The 14546-nt window shown below is 44.2% G+C and overlaps 1 protein-coding gene across 1 annotated transcript in view; it reads right to left on the bottom strand.

Moving 5' to 3' along the window:
- Positions 1–11381, bottom strand: part of DLAT (dihydrolipoamide S-acetyltransferase) — a 32437-nt gene extending 21056 nt beyond the window's left edge. The window contains exons 1-7 of the mRNA XM_081100466.1: positions 9795–11381; positions 9242–9343; positions 8846–8970; positions 8524–8674; positions 4587–4713; positions 2371–2558; positions 1155–1308 (exon numbers count right to left, since the gene is read on the bottom strand). Of these exons, the coding sequence (XP_080956592.1) occupies positions 1155–1308; positions 2371–2558; positions 4587–4713; positions 8524–8674; positions 8846–8970; positions 9242–9343; positions 9795–10073 (1126 nt within the window). The 5' untranslated portion in view covers positions 10074–11381. The remainder of the gene's footprint in view (positions 1–1154; positions 1309–2370; positions 2559–4586; positions 4714–8523; positions 8675–8845; positions 8971–9241; positions 9344–9794) is intronic.
- Between the last annotated feature and the right edge of the window lie 3165 nt (positions 11382–14546).

Consider the following 14546-nt stretch of genomic DNA (forward strand, 5'->3'; position numbering starts at 1 on the left):
TATCTTTGGAGATTGGCTTGTCTTCTGACCACAAAACAACTAAATGCAAAGATAACTAGCACTGAGTGCCCACAGCTGGACAACTGGGAAAATAACCAGTTATTATTTTCTCAATTAAGGAAGGCAGAACATCAAAACAGAAGGCAGAACAAGGGTAGTGGGAATACAGGCTTTAGAATTAAACAAATCTAGATTCAAATTGTAACTTTACTACTTCACAGAAAGGGAGCTCCCTTAAGAGTCTATTTCTTATCCAAAAAAATAGGGAATGATAATTCTTACTTCAAAAAGTGTTACACAAATTAAATGTAGTACTACATGACTAGTACACAGTACTAGCCATCAAACCAGGTTCCACAAATAGTCATTTCTCCCCTTATCTCAATAAGAATCTTAATGCCTTACATTAAACTTTAGCTTAGTTTTAGTTTAAAAACATTTATTTAAATGCCAGGCAATAATAACAATATGAACAAAACAAGTATGTTTTGAGTACTTATATATTCTAGATACTATTCTAAGCACTTCACCTGTTTTAACGCACACAATTATCTCAGTTTTACAGATGTAAAAACAGATGCAGTAATTCCTATAAAGACATATACACTTTAAGTAATTCACCAAAGAACATATTACACAGAAAATGACAAAGCCAGAATTAAATCCTAGATGGAGTGATTCAAGACCCCATGCTAAGCTATACTTTTTCTTTGGGGAGAAAAAGGAAAACATTTTCTTTTGCCCTCTGGGAGCTTTACTTGTTTTTAAGTCATTTCTAATCACCAAACATCATAATGTGATTGTGTATTGCTACATTCAGTCAGCCTAGAACTAATAGATTTCTTACTATAAAATCAAGTCCTATAAACCAACTTTGCTGAATAAGCACATTATAATTTTTACCAACAATTAAGCAGTTCCCATGATTAGATAAAGAAAAGAGCTATCTAAATTATATCGGTAGATCTTAGACTAAATAAAGCACAATGAAATTTCCCAAATCTGTGGTACCAAGAAAGGAGTTATTTCCATCCCTCATCTTTCTCCCCACCATCCCAGAAAAAATGACTATACATAGTGGTATTTGCTGGTCTTAAGGAAGAAACTCAAGCAAATTTTAGCTTTACAACTCCATTCCATACAAACAGACTTACCTTTTACTTGTGTAAGGTCAATCCCCTTCTCTGCTGCCAATTTCTTTGCAAGAGGGCTAACAAACAACCTTCCCTTTGGTCCAGCAGGAGTAGCCGGGCGGGTGGCTGATGGTGTAGAGGCTACAGGTTGGGGAGTTGGAGGAACAGGGGTCGCCTTTTTAAAAAAGTTACAAATTGTTAATTCACCACTGCAAAGATTGGTCTGAAAGTTCAACAGCTTACATTTTTAAGTCAAAGATATTTTAATTGAATAACTTTCATTTTCCCTCCAAAGATCTTAACAGTTTCCCTACTTAATCAACATAATATAGCCATATGAATAATAGCAATACTTTATGTCAAAGACAGAACAAAGTCATCTTACTCCATGATAACATAGAGGCATGGAATTTAATACCGCTGACCAGTATATTAATCCTTAAAGATTTTCTTCACTTTACTCTCTTGCCACTTCTTTATTTTCATTTTCTTACATCACCAACATGGTTTTCGTTTTTATTAAACCTAATTTCAAAACAATAAATTATGCTGGAAGGTCTCATGTTGAAAGTACCTTAAGAAGTAAAACAATACTACTACTTGCCAGTTCCCCATGAATGTATAGCAGTCAGAAATCAAATTTTCTTTGACAGAAATGTGTCACCATCTGTCACCAGTCTACACCATCATGATTCTGGCATCTGCAGAAGCCTTCCGACACTGTTATCAATGCTTGGAGTTCATACAAGCTCATGTTACAGGTATATAGCATACCATGTAGAGTATATAGTGTCAGACTAAGTTTTATGCAAAACAAGTCATGTTATGTCAAGGTTCCAATGTATTATAAAGATAAGCCTGACCCACTATAACATGTGACCACCAAGAGGGTTGAGAGTGACAAAGATTACATAGTAAATCCTATAGAAAATGGGGAACAAAGCATTATCTTTCATATGCATAAACATCTAAAGCAGAAAAGGAACCTGTCACCTCAGCTTTGTTCTCAGCATGACTCAAGACAGCATGAAAAAAAGGAAAGCTACACGGATCAAATTATTGGCCATTAGGTGAACGGTGCAGTGCCACACCCCTTGTAGGTCTCCAAAAATGTTAGCCATCTCCTTTCTCATTCATAAACTCTTAGAGCTAGAAGGAACCTAGAATATCATCTAATCTAATCCCTAAATTTAGAAAGGGATAAATAAGTGTTCCCTCCATCTGGAAGCATACCTACCGGGGGAGGGGTAGGTGGTGGTGCTTGTGGCTTTAAATCGGTTACTCCAGTTGGCCTATAGTCAGCAAATGCTGGTATATCTGCCTCTTTTTCTACAATGATACAGAGTGGTGTTCCTAAAGGGACATCTCTTGTGCCTTCTGGGACCAAAATTTTTGCCAGGTAACCTTCTTCTTGTACTTCAAAACCTTAAACAGAAAGAAATACTATTATGGAACTTAAAGGATTCCACTACTCCTCCAAATTCATGATACAGTTTAAGTAAAAGGTTCTTCTCCTTCAAGCTATATTAACCCTTTGCAAGCTATTTAACTTTTGTGTTTCAGTTTCTTTACCTGCAAAATGGGGATATTATCTACTTCACAGGATATTATGAAAATTAAATGAATTCATATTTTTCAAGTACTTAGAAACAGTACCTGGTACAAAGTAAACACTAAATAAGTATCTATTAAATAACTATGAGAGATTATAGACAGTAGTTAGTTCTAAACATTTTCCTAAAAACATCTCCGAGGGCAGGCCCTAGGCAGACCCACAGACTCTAAGATGGCATTAGCGTACTGGTATAGATCAGAACCAAATGGATCTTAAACAAAGGCAGCTACTAAAAGCATCTTTGGAGTTTTTCTAAGCAGCTATATTTGGTATTACCAAATGTTAAGAAATACAGTATTACTAGGTTTTCTATGGTGTCAGCAACTTACATTTTATTCAGCTGCTGCTTTCCTTATAAAAAGAAAATAAAGGACTCCAAGACCACAATAGAGTTTAAAGAGTTAACCAAGGTTGCCCTAGCCGGTTTGGCTCAGTGGATAAAGCATCAGCCTGTGGACTGAAGGGTCCCAGGTTCGATTTCAGTCAAGGGCACATGCCTGGGTTGGGGGCTGGATCCCCACTTCAGATATCATATTTTCATGTTTTTTCTATTCATTTTTATGCTCTATTCATTTCTATTCATTTTTATGTTGGGGGCATGCAGGAGGCATGATTCTCGCTCATCATTGATGTTTCTCTCTCTCTCCCCTCTCCCTTCCTCTCTGATATCAATGAAAATATATTAAAAAAAAAGAGTTAACCAAGATTATATTTCTCTAGTGATTAGTCTCTAGAATACCAGCCTCTACAGCAGGGTGGGCAAACTTTTTGACTCGAGGGCCACAATGGGTTCTTAAACTGGACTGGAGGGCCGGAACAAAAGCATGGATGGAGTGTTTGTGTGAACTAATATAAATTCAAAGTAAACATCATTACATAAAAGGGTACGGTCTTTTTTTTTTTTTTAGTTTTATTCATTTCAAACGGGCCGGATCCGGCCCGCGGGCCGTAGTTTGCCCACGGCTGCTCTACAGCAACACTGGCATGCAAAGCAGATACTGATCTGCAAAGCAGATCTATTGCTACTAATGTTTTTTGTTTGTTTCTCTCTTTTTCACAAACAATTCATTCTTCTAATAAAATCTATGGGGGGGGAAACACAATATGCAAAAGATAAGGAGTTGCCCTGGTAGAAATGAGAAAGGGGGATAGGGCACAGTAGAGTGCTGCTTGTCAAGTCCGCCTTTGCCCCACGATGCCATCAAGGAATCATGGGGTTTGAAACCAATGATTTCATGATTTCGGAACACAAACTGAAAACAACCACTGCAGAGGATGCCCAGCATCTCCCACTGCATCTTTGGGGACTGAACAGGAAAGAAATATATTTAAGTATTATCACAAATATATGATTATGTGAGTTTTTCTCTGAGCATAAAAATAAAAAAAACGTAAAATATGATATCTGAACAGGTGTATTATACCTTCTATCAGTCATTCTCAAACTATGAAAACAATCTAAACCCTGGCTTCAGTTTTCCCTCAAAGTCATCTTACATTCTTTGATATTTCCTGCCTTGGAAGTCATGTTACCCTTGCCCAGTTTAGACAACACAGTTCTGATACATCTTCTCAGTAACATAAATAAGGCTAAAAAGCAAACTGTGGCCTAAAAATAATCTCAAAGTTGACATATCCCTGATTCAATGAAAGTGCAGTATGAAACTGACAAATCTGACTAGGCATACTTTTGTTATGAAATATCCTGTTCCAGGAAATGAATCCCAAGAATTAAAATGTTTCATGTTATCACTCACTCATTATAGGATAGGACGGCAATCCTCTTCCCTCATTGGAAAACTCAGTGTCTCAACCATTAAGAGCTGAAGAAATCTCACCTATAGTGGCCTTGTCAGTCTCTATCTCTGCCAATAAGTCTCCTTCACTTAGCTTCTCACCCACTTTTTTTTCCCATCTCTGAACTGTCCCCATGGTCATGGTGGGAGAGAGGGCAGGAAGAAGCACCTGTAGAAACAAACAATTATTGCGTAATACTAGAAAGCCTTGGATACAATAGCATTCAGGCAAGCTTAGTTTTATAATGATAGTGACTATGACAATCCAGACTCCCATCTGCTGGATGCCCCCAAAACAGCAAAAGCTTAGTGCTCAACAGTGTCCCGCAAGTTAAATAATCCTTCAAATCTCAAGCTTTATCGTATCAGTAATACTCTGACCCACCCTCCAAAGTTAAAAGCAATGAGCAGATGGGAAAGATTTCTAGAGTCAAAACTAAGTCCTCATTATCTAAACAAAGAACCCCTTTTCAACTTTTTTTAACACTTAGAATAAGGTAGAATTTTTCATTTTCACAGAATGATCTTGGTCCAGGCTATTCCATTAAAATTTGCTGTACTCTGTGTATTAGCCTCTCTCTTTTCATTCAGAGGAAACTGCATTTCTCCCAAACTTCCCAGACATCTTTCCAAGATAAAAACAACTAATACTAAAAACTGCTCTTGCCCTGGCCAGGTGACTCAGTTGGTTGGAACGTCATCCTGTACCCCAAAAGGTTTTGGGTTCGATCCCCAGTCAGGGTACATACAGAGGACAACTGATCAATGTTTCTCTTTCCTTCCCCCCTCCGCTCTCTCTAAAAATCAATTAAGCCCTGGCCAGTTTGGCTCAGTGGATAGAGTATTGGCCTGCGGACTGAAGGGTCCCAAGTTCGATTTCAGTTAATGGCACATGCCCCGGTTGCGGGCTCGATCCCCAGTAGGGGGTGTACAGGAGGCAGCTGATCAAGATTCTCTCATCATTGATGCTGTTCTCTCTCTATCCCTTCCTCTCTGAAATCAATAAATGTATTTAAAAAAAAAACCAGCCTGGCCAACTTGGCTCAGTGGTTGAGCGTGGACCTATGAACCAGGAGGTCACAATTTGATTCTTGGTCAGGGCACATGCCCAGACTGTGGGCTCAATCCCCAATTTGAGGTGTGCAGGAGGCAGCTGATCAATGATTCTCTCTCATCACTGATGTCTCTATCTCTCTCCCCCTCTCCCTTCCTCGCTGAAATCAATAAAAATATATTAAAAACAAATAAAAAACACAAAACAGTCCTGGCTAGCATGCTCAGTGGTTAGAGCACCAGTTTGCACACCAGAGGGTCTCAGGTTCGATTCCCCAGTCAAGGGCACATACCTAGGCTGCAGGTTCCATCCCTGCCCCCTAGTATGGGTACCTGTGGAAGGCAACCAATTGATGTTATGTGTGTCTCTCTCCTCCCCACCCCCTTCCATTCTCTGAAAACCAATGAAAAAAATATCCTCAGGCCTCAGGTGAGAAAACAAAACAAAACAAAATATATTCTCAGGTGAGGATTAACAAAACAACAAAAAAAGAACTATTCCTTACAAGTCACTTCCACCCCAATAAAATCTAAACAGCAGTTTGGCTAATCTAAATTAAAAATTGTCTTCCTATTTATATGGCTTGTGTGCCCACTGAATTTGGATGCTTACTTGATTATGGGTTTTGTTTGGTGTCTTTGTAGTGCTTTAAGAAAAATCATTTCAATTGATGTCTCACGAAGGCAGGGAAAAAAGTAAAACAGAACTTAGAATTCTGATTAGAAAGAAATTTTAAATATTTTTCTTGTTCAGAATTTGTCATCTTCATCTACTTCTTATCATTAGTGGAGCTGAGATAAAGAAGATGTGGTACATACACAGCATCCCCCCAAAAATGTATACACACTGTAACAGCTTATAGTTCAATTTTGAAAATGAAATGTATTTTTAATAAACACTACCTTTGAAATTATTCAAAGTGTGTGCATACATTTTGGGGGGAACACACACACACACACACACACACACACACACACACAATGGAATACTACTTAGCCATGAAAAAAATGAATCACTGCCATTGCGACAACATGAATAGATCTTGAGAATATTGTGCTAAATAAGTGAGACAGATAAAGACAAGAACTGTAGCCCTAGCTGGTTTGGCTCAGTGGATAGAGTGTCGGCCTGTGGACTGAAGGGTCCAGGTTCGATTCCAGTCAAGGGCACATGCCCGGGTTGCGGGCTCTATTCCCAGTAGGGGATGTGCACCAATCAATGATTCTCTTTCATCATTGATGTTTCTATCTCTCTTTCCCTCTCCCTTTGAAATCAATAAAAATATATTAAAAAAAAAAAAAAGACAAGAACTGTACGACTTCACTTATGTGGGATACAAAACAAAAAGCAACAAACAAAAACAAACTTACAGACCCAACAGAAAGGTGGTTACCAGAAGGAAAGGGGGTTAGTAGGAGGATAAAGGGGATCAAATACAAGGTGACAGAAGGAGACCAGACTTCACATGGTGAGCACATAACAGAGTAAATGTATTGTAGTATAAGGCTGTACACCTGAAACTTACCGAATGTTATTAACCCAATAATTTTAATAAAAACTCTCACTAAAAAAGAATTAGGATATGGGCCCTAGCTGGTTTGGCTCAGTGGCTAGAGCATTGGCCCCGAACTGAAGGGTCCCAGGTTCGATTCCAGTCAAGGGCATGGACCTCGATTGTAGGCTTGATCCCCAGTCCTGGTTGGGGCACATGTGGGAAGCAACCAATCAATGTATCTCACATCTATCTCTCTCTCCCTCTCTATTTCTCCCCCCTTGCTTCCACTGTCTAAAAATTAATGGAGCCCTGACTGGTTTGGCTCAGTGGATAGAGAGTCCGCCTGCGGACTCAAGGGTCCCAGGTTCGATTCCAGTCAAGGGCATGTACCTTGGTTCTGGGCACATACCCAGGAGGGGGCGTGCAGGAGGCAGCTGATCGATGTTTCTCTCTCATCAATGTTTCTAACTCTCTATCCCTCTCCCTTCCTCTCTGTAAAAAATCAATAAAATATATTTTAAAAAATAAAAATAAAAATAAATGGAAAAATGTCCTCGGGTGAGGATTAACAACAAAAAATTAGGATAATTAAGACATAATCCTAACCCTTGAATATAAAGCCACAGACATAAAATGGAGAGAAATGAAGTCAGAGTTATGTAGTGAAACAGAATTTGCTGGACAAGATGAAATAAATATTGAACTAAACACCAGGCAAAACTTCTTCATGAGTGACTGTTAATAATAGATCATGGAGTAGATCATTATGTTCACACAAAAAAGACTCTTGTATAGAAATTTCTACAAATAACTAAGTGAAGGAAAAGTTCTAGTCTTAACCCTTTAGAGAAGGCAGCTGGTTTTTATCCATTTCTAGTATCAGAAACACACAAATATACATGGGATTACCCTAATACCTAATAAACTGACTTAGTTAAGAGAATCAACTGTGACTGTTGCCTTCAGCTTTGTTTCAATGCTATGATATATGTCCATTCTACACTTATTCTTTATTGTTAATTCTCTCATTTATTAATACTACTGGACTACTTCACACTCTTAGAAAACAGAACACCACAATGCAAAGGAAAACACCAATTGAGGACTTTCATTCAACCGACAGCACTTGAGGCCCACTAAAAACTCTATCTATACATAATTAAGTACAAATCATCCTCAAAATATAACATAATGTCGTGAATGAAAAATGCCAAGCATTATCCTGCTACTACATTGCGGCTGAGAATAACACACCTGGAAATAACAACTAGGATTAAAAGTTATCCATTTTCACGTTTAACTTCCTATTAACTTTCACGACAAGAGGTAGCCATATTTAATGCCAGTTTCCAGAACGTGATAGCCATCTCCGAAAACTAATGAATAGATAATAAACTTTCTAGAGTTAACACCCAGAGGCTGAGCCTCACCTGCATGTGAGTGGGAAATGAGCTACCAGGAGCCTGAGCAGAAGGTGTAGGTGGCGAAGAAGTGACAGCAGGGGTTGGTGCTGGGGCTGCTTGTGGGGTGGGTGCTGCCGAATCCAATGTATAATTTTTAAAGGCCTCAACATCCTCAGGTCTAAGGAAGAGAAAGAATGCATAAGTATAAGGGGGGGGGGGGGGGGTTTATAAAGCAGATTTAGCTCCTACAGAAGGAGTCTTAGGAGCCTTTAACTCCTAATTCCTCGATTCTGGGTTAAAACAGCCCACTAATCACCTAAATTCCAAAAGTCACCAGGGTGCTACTCACTTTTCAACTGTGATGCAGATGACGGATCCAATGGGAACATCTCTGGTGCCTTCAGCAACAAGTATCTTTGCCATGTAACACTCCTCCATGCTCTCGAACCCCACCGTGGCTTTATCAGTTTCAACCTGTGAGCACAAAAGTAGGCGCTTAGGCCTGTGCTGCCAAGTTATGAAGATTATTAGGTTGCGTTCGGAAGTGAAGATACAACCTCTGTCACAGAGGTGAAAGAAGGAATTATTTTTTAAAACTTAGCTAAAAATTCATTTCTGCCAGCTGCTGACAGGTTGACATCAACATCTCAGTTTCTTAAGGAATAACTACCCACCCGGAAAGTTAATGCTCAGTTTAGCTAACTCGGTCCCTTTTAACTTATCTCCGTATTTTAAAACAACTCACCTCTGCAATGAGTTCGCCCTCGTTGATTTTTTCCCCTTCCTTTTTCTCCCAACGGGCGATGGTGCCTGCTTGCATGGTGGGGGAAAGAGAGGGCAATGCCACCTGGAGGAGGAGGAAAAGGAGGAACACTGACATTTAAACGGGCTGCCTCCCTCTCCGTCTGGTTTCCTGTTTCAAGCCATTCAATGTAACGCAAAGAGTTTGCGTCCCGCCACCCGCTGGGCCCTGGGGCCGTGGGGATGGATGTGCAGGGAGCTCCGGCCGCCAGGACCTCCGGTGCCAGCTTCCTGCTCCCGGTGCCGCGGGTCTGCCGGAGCCCAGACCTGCGCAGACACCCAGGCGGAGCCCCGGGCGGGCGGGCGGGCGCTCGTCTCTCAATGGGACGGGTCGGGAGAGGGGGCTGCGGAGTGACAGCACCGCGGGGTCCCGGAGCGGCGCGGGGCAGGTGCGGGGCGAGGGTGCAGGACCGCGGGGGCCCCCAAGGAAGACTCGCGGCCAAGAAGTCGACCCTGAAGGACAACGGGGTGCCGCGAAGGGCAGGTCGGGGGCTCACCTTCTGATGCGGGGGGAGACTGTAACAGCGGCGGCCGGGCGACCCCAACAGCTGCAGCGGGAAGCGACCCCGCGACGAGGCCCACGGGCCGGGGCGCCAGCCGCAGACGGCGCGGACGCCGCAGTATCCAGGGGTCGCGCCGTGGCAACGAGCCGGGGCCGGAGCGCCCCGCGGGGTTGCGCTCGGGACCCCCGGGCCCTCCCGCAGGGCGGCCCGCCGAGCCCCGATCCCGGCCCGGGGAGCCGCATCCCGGGCCCGTCGCGCACAGACGCGCCACATCGTGCCACCGACCCCAACACCCCCAAACCTACGCCGTCTCCGGAGTGACCTCCCCGAGAGCGGCGCGGCGCTGCCGTCAGCCAAGCCGCGCAGCCGCACGTTGTCGTAAACGGGCTCCGACGACGCGCCCCGCCCCTCGCACCCGGGACGGTCAGGAGCGTGCGCTCTTTCCCTCGGCGTCGGGGGAAGGGTGGTCCCGAGAGGGTCCGGGCGGCGGGGCCGGGGGCTGAGCGGAGCCCGCGCAGGCGCCTGTGGGGAGCGAGGAGACGCCGAGGAGCGGAGGGCGGCGGGGTCCGCGGAGCGGGCCTGGGTGCGGGGCCGACCCGGCGCGGTGAAGGGCACGCCCTCCAGGGAGAGGCCTCGACCGGTGGCGGGAGCGGGCTGCGCGCCAGGGGGTCCGGGGCGGGGGCTGAGGGCGTGACCGGAGGGAGAAAAGCGGGCGGGCCGGCGGGCGCGGGGCCTCAGGCCCAGGGCGGGGTCGGGGCCGCGCCCGGAGGGGCAGGGACCGCCCGAGGCTGCTCCGCGCTCCCGCGCCGCTCCCGGCCGGACTGCCCCCGCCGCGCTGGTTGCAGAGATTTAATGAATTTCGGGTTTGTAGCCCAGCCGGAAACTAGAGCGAGCGAGCTTTCCAGCCACGGGTGTGAAGGGCAGCCAAGGGGAAGGTGCTTGCCCGCATTCAGGTGGACGGTGGCAGGATGAACGTAGTCCCCGGGCGGAGATCCAGAACGGGCTTGCGTGGCTGTTTTACCGTAGGATCCCCATCAATGTGTGTGATGCTTGAGGTATAGTGCCCTAAAACTAACGCTAAGGCCGGGGAGCGGGAAACATGCCTGTGTGGTTCCTAGCTCAGTGTCTGGTGAACAGTGGAGGCCGAATGCATGTCTTGAATTAACAGAAAGTTACCTATATTTGTTAGGTACAATTTACTGTAGGGGTGCCATCCTATAATTAGAAAGTATCTCACTTCTGAGCCGAGGGTGACATTAGGTTAGCAGGAAGCAAGAGCTGTATTTATTTATATCTCTCTTAAGTCCCTAGTGTGGAGACTAGGGAACACAACCAATAGCAGGGAACCGCAGCATTTGGGATGAACATGTTCAGCCCCGCTAGTGATGAAACATCTGGAAAATTAAAGCAGCCAGAAGGTACTATTTCACACCTACTTAAATCAGAAACTTGAAAGTCTAAAAACCCAGAGTTAACGAGGTTGCAGAGACAGAGATGGTCTCCTTTGGGGGCACTAACTATTGGTTGTTTTAGAGAGAGCAATGTAGTAATCTGAAATAATAGGAAAAAATGTTTACATTCCCTCTCAAAAAAAAAAAAAAAATCCTATCCTAGTGTCCTTGAGGCATTCCAAACAAGGGAAAAGGGGTTTTAGTATCTTTATAACAAAAAGAAATGGAAAAAAATAATTACACAAAAATGAGGAAAAGACTAAGCAGGCATATGCAGGCAATACAATTGAGAAGTACTGTCTAAAATTTCCAGATTAAGTGGAAAGGCATATTTGAAATAATATTTAGAGTAGAGCAATTATATTGTTAAGTTATGTAAAAACAAATAACAATTGGAAGAATCAGTGGAATACTTGTGATTGGTGAAAGGGCTTATCATTTTACAAATTATTACAAAAATGTAATGTGGGCGAAAGGGGCCACATGCTGACCTGACCAGCTCAGGGGAGGCCTGCATGGTGGTCGTGCAAACTCAGAGACCTAAAGTCACCACAAAGGATGGTCTGAAATTACACTGTAACTAAAGCAGTGATGGCGGGTAGTCACCCCCTAGGCCGGTATCTTCACTGACAAGGTCAACCTTTACCTTCACTGAGCCTGTCTTTTTGCATCTCTGATAACACACCCTTGAAATGTCTGGGTAACTTGCAACTTCCCTTTTTCTGGAGCCCTTGGGGCACAACATAATGTGCTGGGCTCCAGGACAGAGACCACAAATTCCTTCATTGTTATGTTAATTGTTCCTGCACCCACCTAAGTATGTGTCTATCATTTTACTTTTTGTCCAATCCCAGGGGTTTCCCTGCTTTGCTTTCTCCCGCCTCTCTAGCCTATCACCAATGGATTTCATGTAACCCACCCAAGTCCCTCCTTTGACTGCAATGTATAAATACAGATGTAACCCGCCATTCTCCAGAGCATTATCTCAGTTCATTGAGGTTCTGCTTCCCTGCATATGTCGACAGTTTGGCTCAAATAAACTCGCAAAAATTCTTTACAGGTTTCAGTGTTTTTTTACGTTAACAATAATGATTTTGAAATGCCTAAAATGTATACTTCTGTGGTAGGCACTTAGACATGAGCAGAGCAAGGACGATAGGCCAGAAGGTCACCAGGGTGGAAAGCCCGAGATGCCTAGCAATGGACAATCAGTTGTAGGGTGGAACCTGGCTCTGTGTGACTTTTCCTCCCCTAGTCACCCCCCCCCCCCCCCCGCCAGTCTTCCCTCCCTAGAGATGACATTGAGGCTTCAGTAGTATTTTAGTTCCAGAAATAAGCTAAACCAGCCATCGCTGATCTCAGAACCAGCTGCTTTGATTTTGTTTTTTTTGTTAATCCTCAGCCAAGGATATTTTTCCATTGATTTTTTTAGAGAGAGGGGAAAGGAGAAGAGACAGAGAGAAACATTGATGTGAGAGAGCCCCATCGATTGGTTGCCTTCTGCATACACCCCAACCAGGGACCAGGGCCAGGGAACCTGCAACTGAGGTATGTGCCCTTGACTGGAATCAAACCCCGGACCCATCAGTCCAAGGGCTGACGCTCTATCCACTGAGCCAGTGCCCTGGTGCCTGCCAATCAGTCAGTGAAGACCACAACCCTAAAAGGACACACCTGGAAAACTGCTTAATATTAACAAAAACAAGAAAAAACAAACAAAAATATTCTATTGAGATCTCCTGGGACCTCCCCTAAAATCTCCACCCTTAAAACCCTTAGGACAGAGGAACCATTGCACTCGCCCTCCTGGGAATACGCCCATGCCTTTCCCTAACCCTCTCCCCTTCCCTGCCCCAGGCATGCTACCATTAGCTTCCTCACTTCCAAGCTCTCAGGGCCCTTCCTTTACCTCCATAACTTGTTTTCTAAGCCCATTTATTCTAGGAATTACTTCTATGTCTGATTTACCCAATAAATGTTCTCTTACAGAGCCAAACTGCCTGGGTAATGAGCCTGGGGCCAGGAGGAGTTGGGGAAGGGGCAAGCATGGGCGTGCTCCGGGAGGAAGAGCACACTGGGTTGTCCATCCTAAGAATTTTAGAGGAGGTCCCACGGGAAGATTTCAGTGAAATATTCAGTAGCTTTCCAGGTTTGTCCATTCAGAGTTGTGGTCTCCACTGATTGTTTGGCCAGCACCAGGGCACGGGCGTCATTATTCCATGCAGCTGGTCCTGAGGTCAGCCATGGCTGGTTTTGTTTATCTGCGCCTGGATGGTAAGAATGTTTGCTTAAATACTACTGCAGCCCCAATGTCATCTCTAAGGAGGAAAGGTCCAAACCTCAGGACCAGTGCTGGGGGAGGAAAAGTCACCCTGTGGCCGAGGTCCCACCCTACAAGTGATGGTTCATTGCTAGGCACCTGGGTCTTCCCACCCTGGTGACCTCTGTACCTGGCCCATGGTCCTAGCTCTGCTCATGTCTGTCTAACTGCCTGCAACACTAGTACTGATGTTGCTGAACCCAGATTGGTCTGACCCACTAGTCAGACACCTGGTGCCATTCCCACCATCCTGCCACAGTTGACACCCACCATATTCCATGGTCTGCCACCTGCTGCCGACACCCACCTTGTTCCGCTTGCGCCCCCGATGGTCAGCGCACGTCATAGCGACAGGTTGTTCAGTTGTTATGCCGTTTGGTTGTTCTGCAGTTCGGTCTAGTTGCATATTAGCCTTTTATTATATAGGATTTATTTTTTAAATATATTTTTATTGATCCTACTGGGGATCGAGCCTGAAACCAAAGTACATGCTCTTGACCAGAACCGAACCCAGGACCCTTCAGTTCCCAGGCCGACGCTCTATCCACTGAGCCAAACCAGCTAGGGCAAGAATGTGTTTTAAATAAATAAATAAATCCTCACCCAAGGATAAGTATTTTTTAAACTGATGTTTAGAGAGAGAGAAACAGCATCAATTGGGTGCCCCAACTCAAACCCCAAACCTTTTGGTGCATGGGACAACACTCCCACCAAGCAACTCAGCCAGGGATGAATTTACTTTTGACAGGTATAGCTAAATCATAGGAGGGCACAGGTCAAACAGTCCCGGGATAATAAGTTGACCCCAGAGGTAGGCTAGGAATTCTTACATTCCTCAAATCAGTCCTGAAAGAATAGGTCTGAACTCCCCTAAACAGATTTGTAAAGGAATTTAAAGAAAAGGAAAACTCGCCGAAACCGGTTTGGCTCAGTGGATAGAGCGTCGGCCTGCGGACTGAAAGATCCCAGGTTCGA

This window comes from Myotis nattereri (genome assembly GCF_964212035.1).
Source record: "Myotis nattereri genome assembly, chromosome: 9".
Taxonomy (NCBI): domain Eukaryota; kingdom Metazoa; phylum Chordata; class Mammalia; order Chiroptera; family Vespertilionidae; genus Myotis; species Myotis nattereri.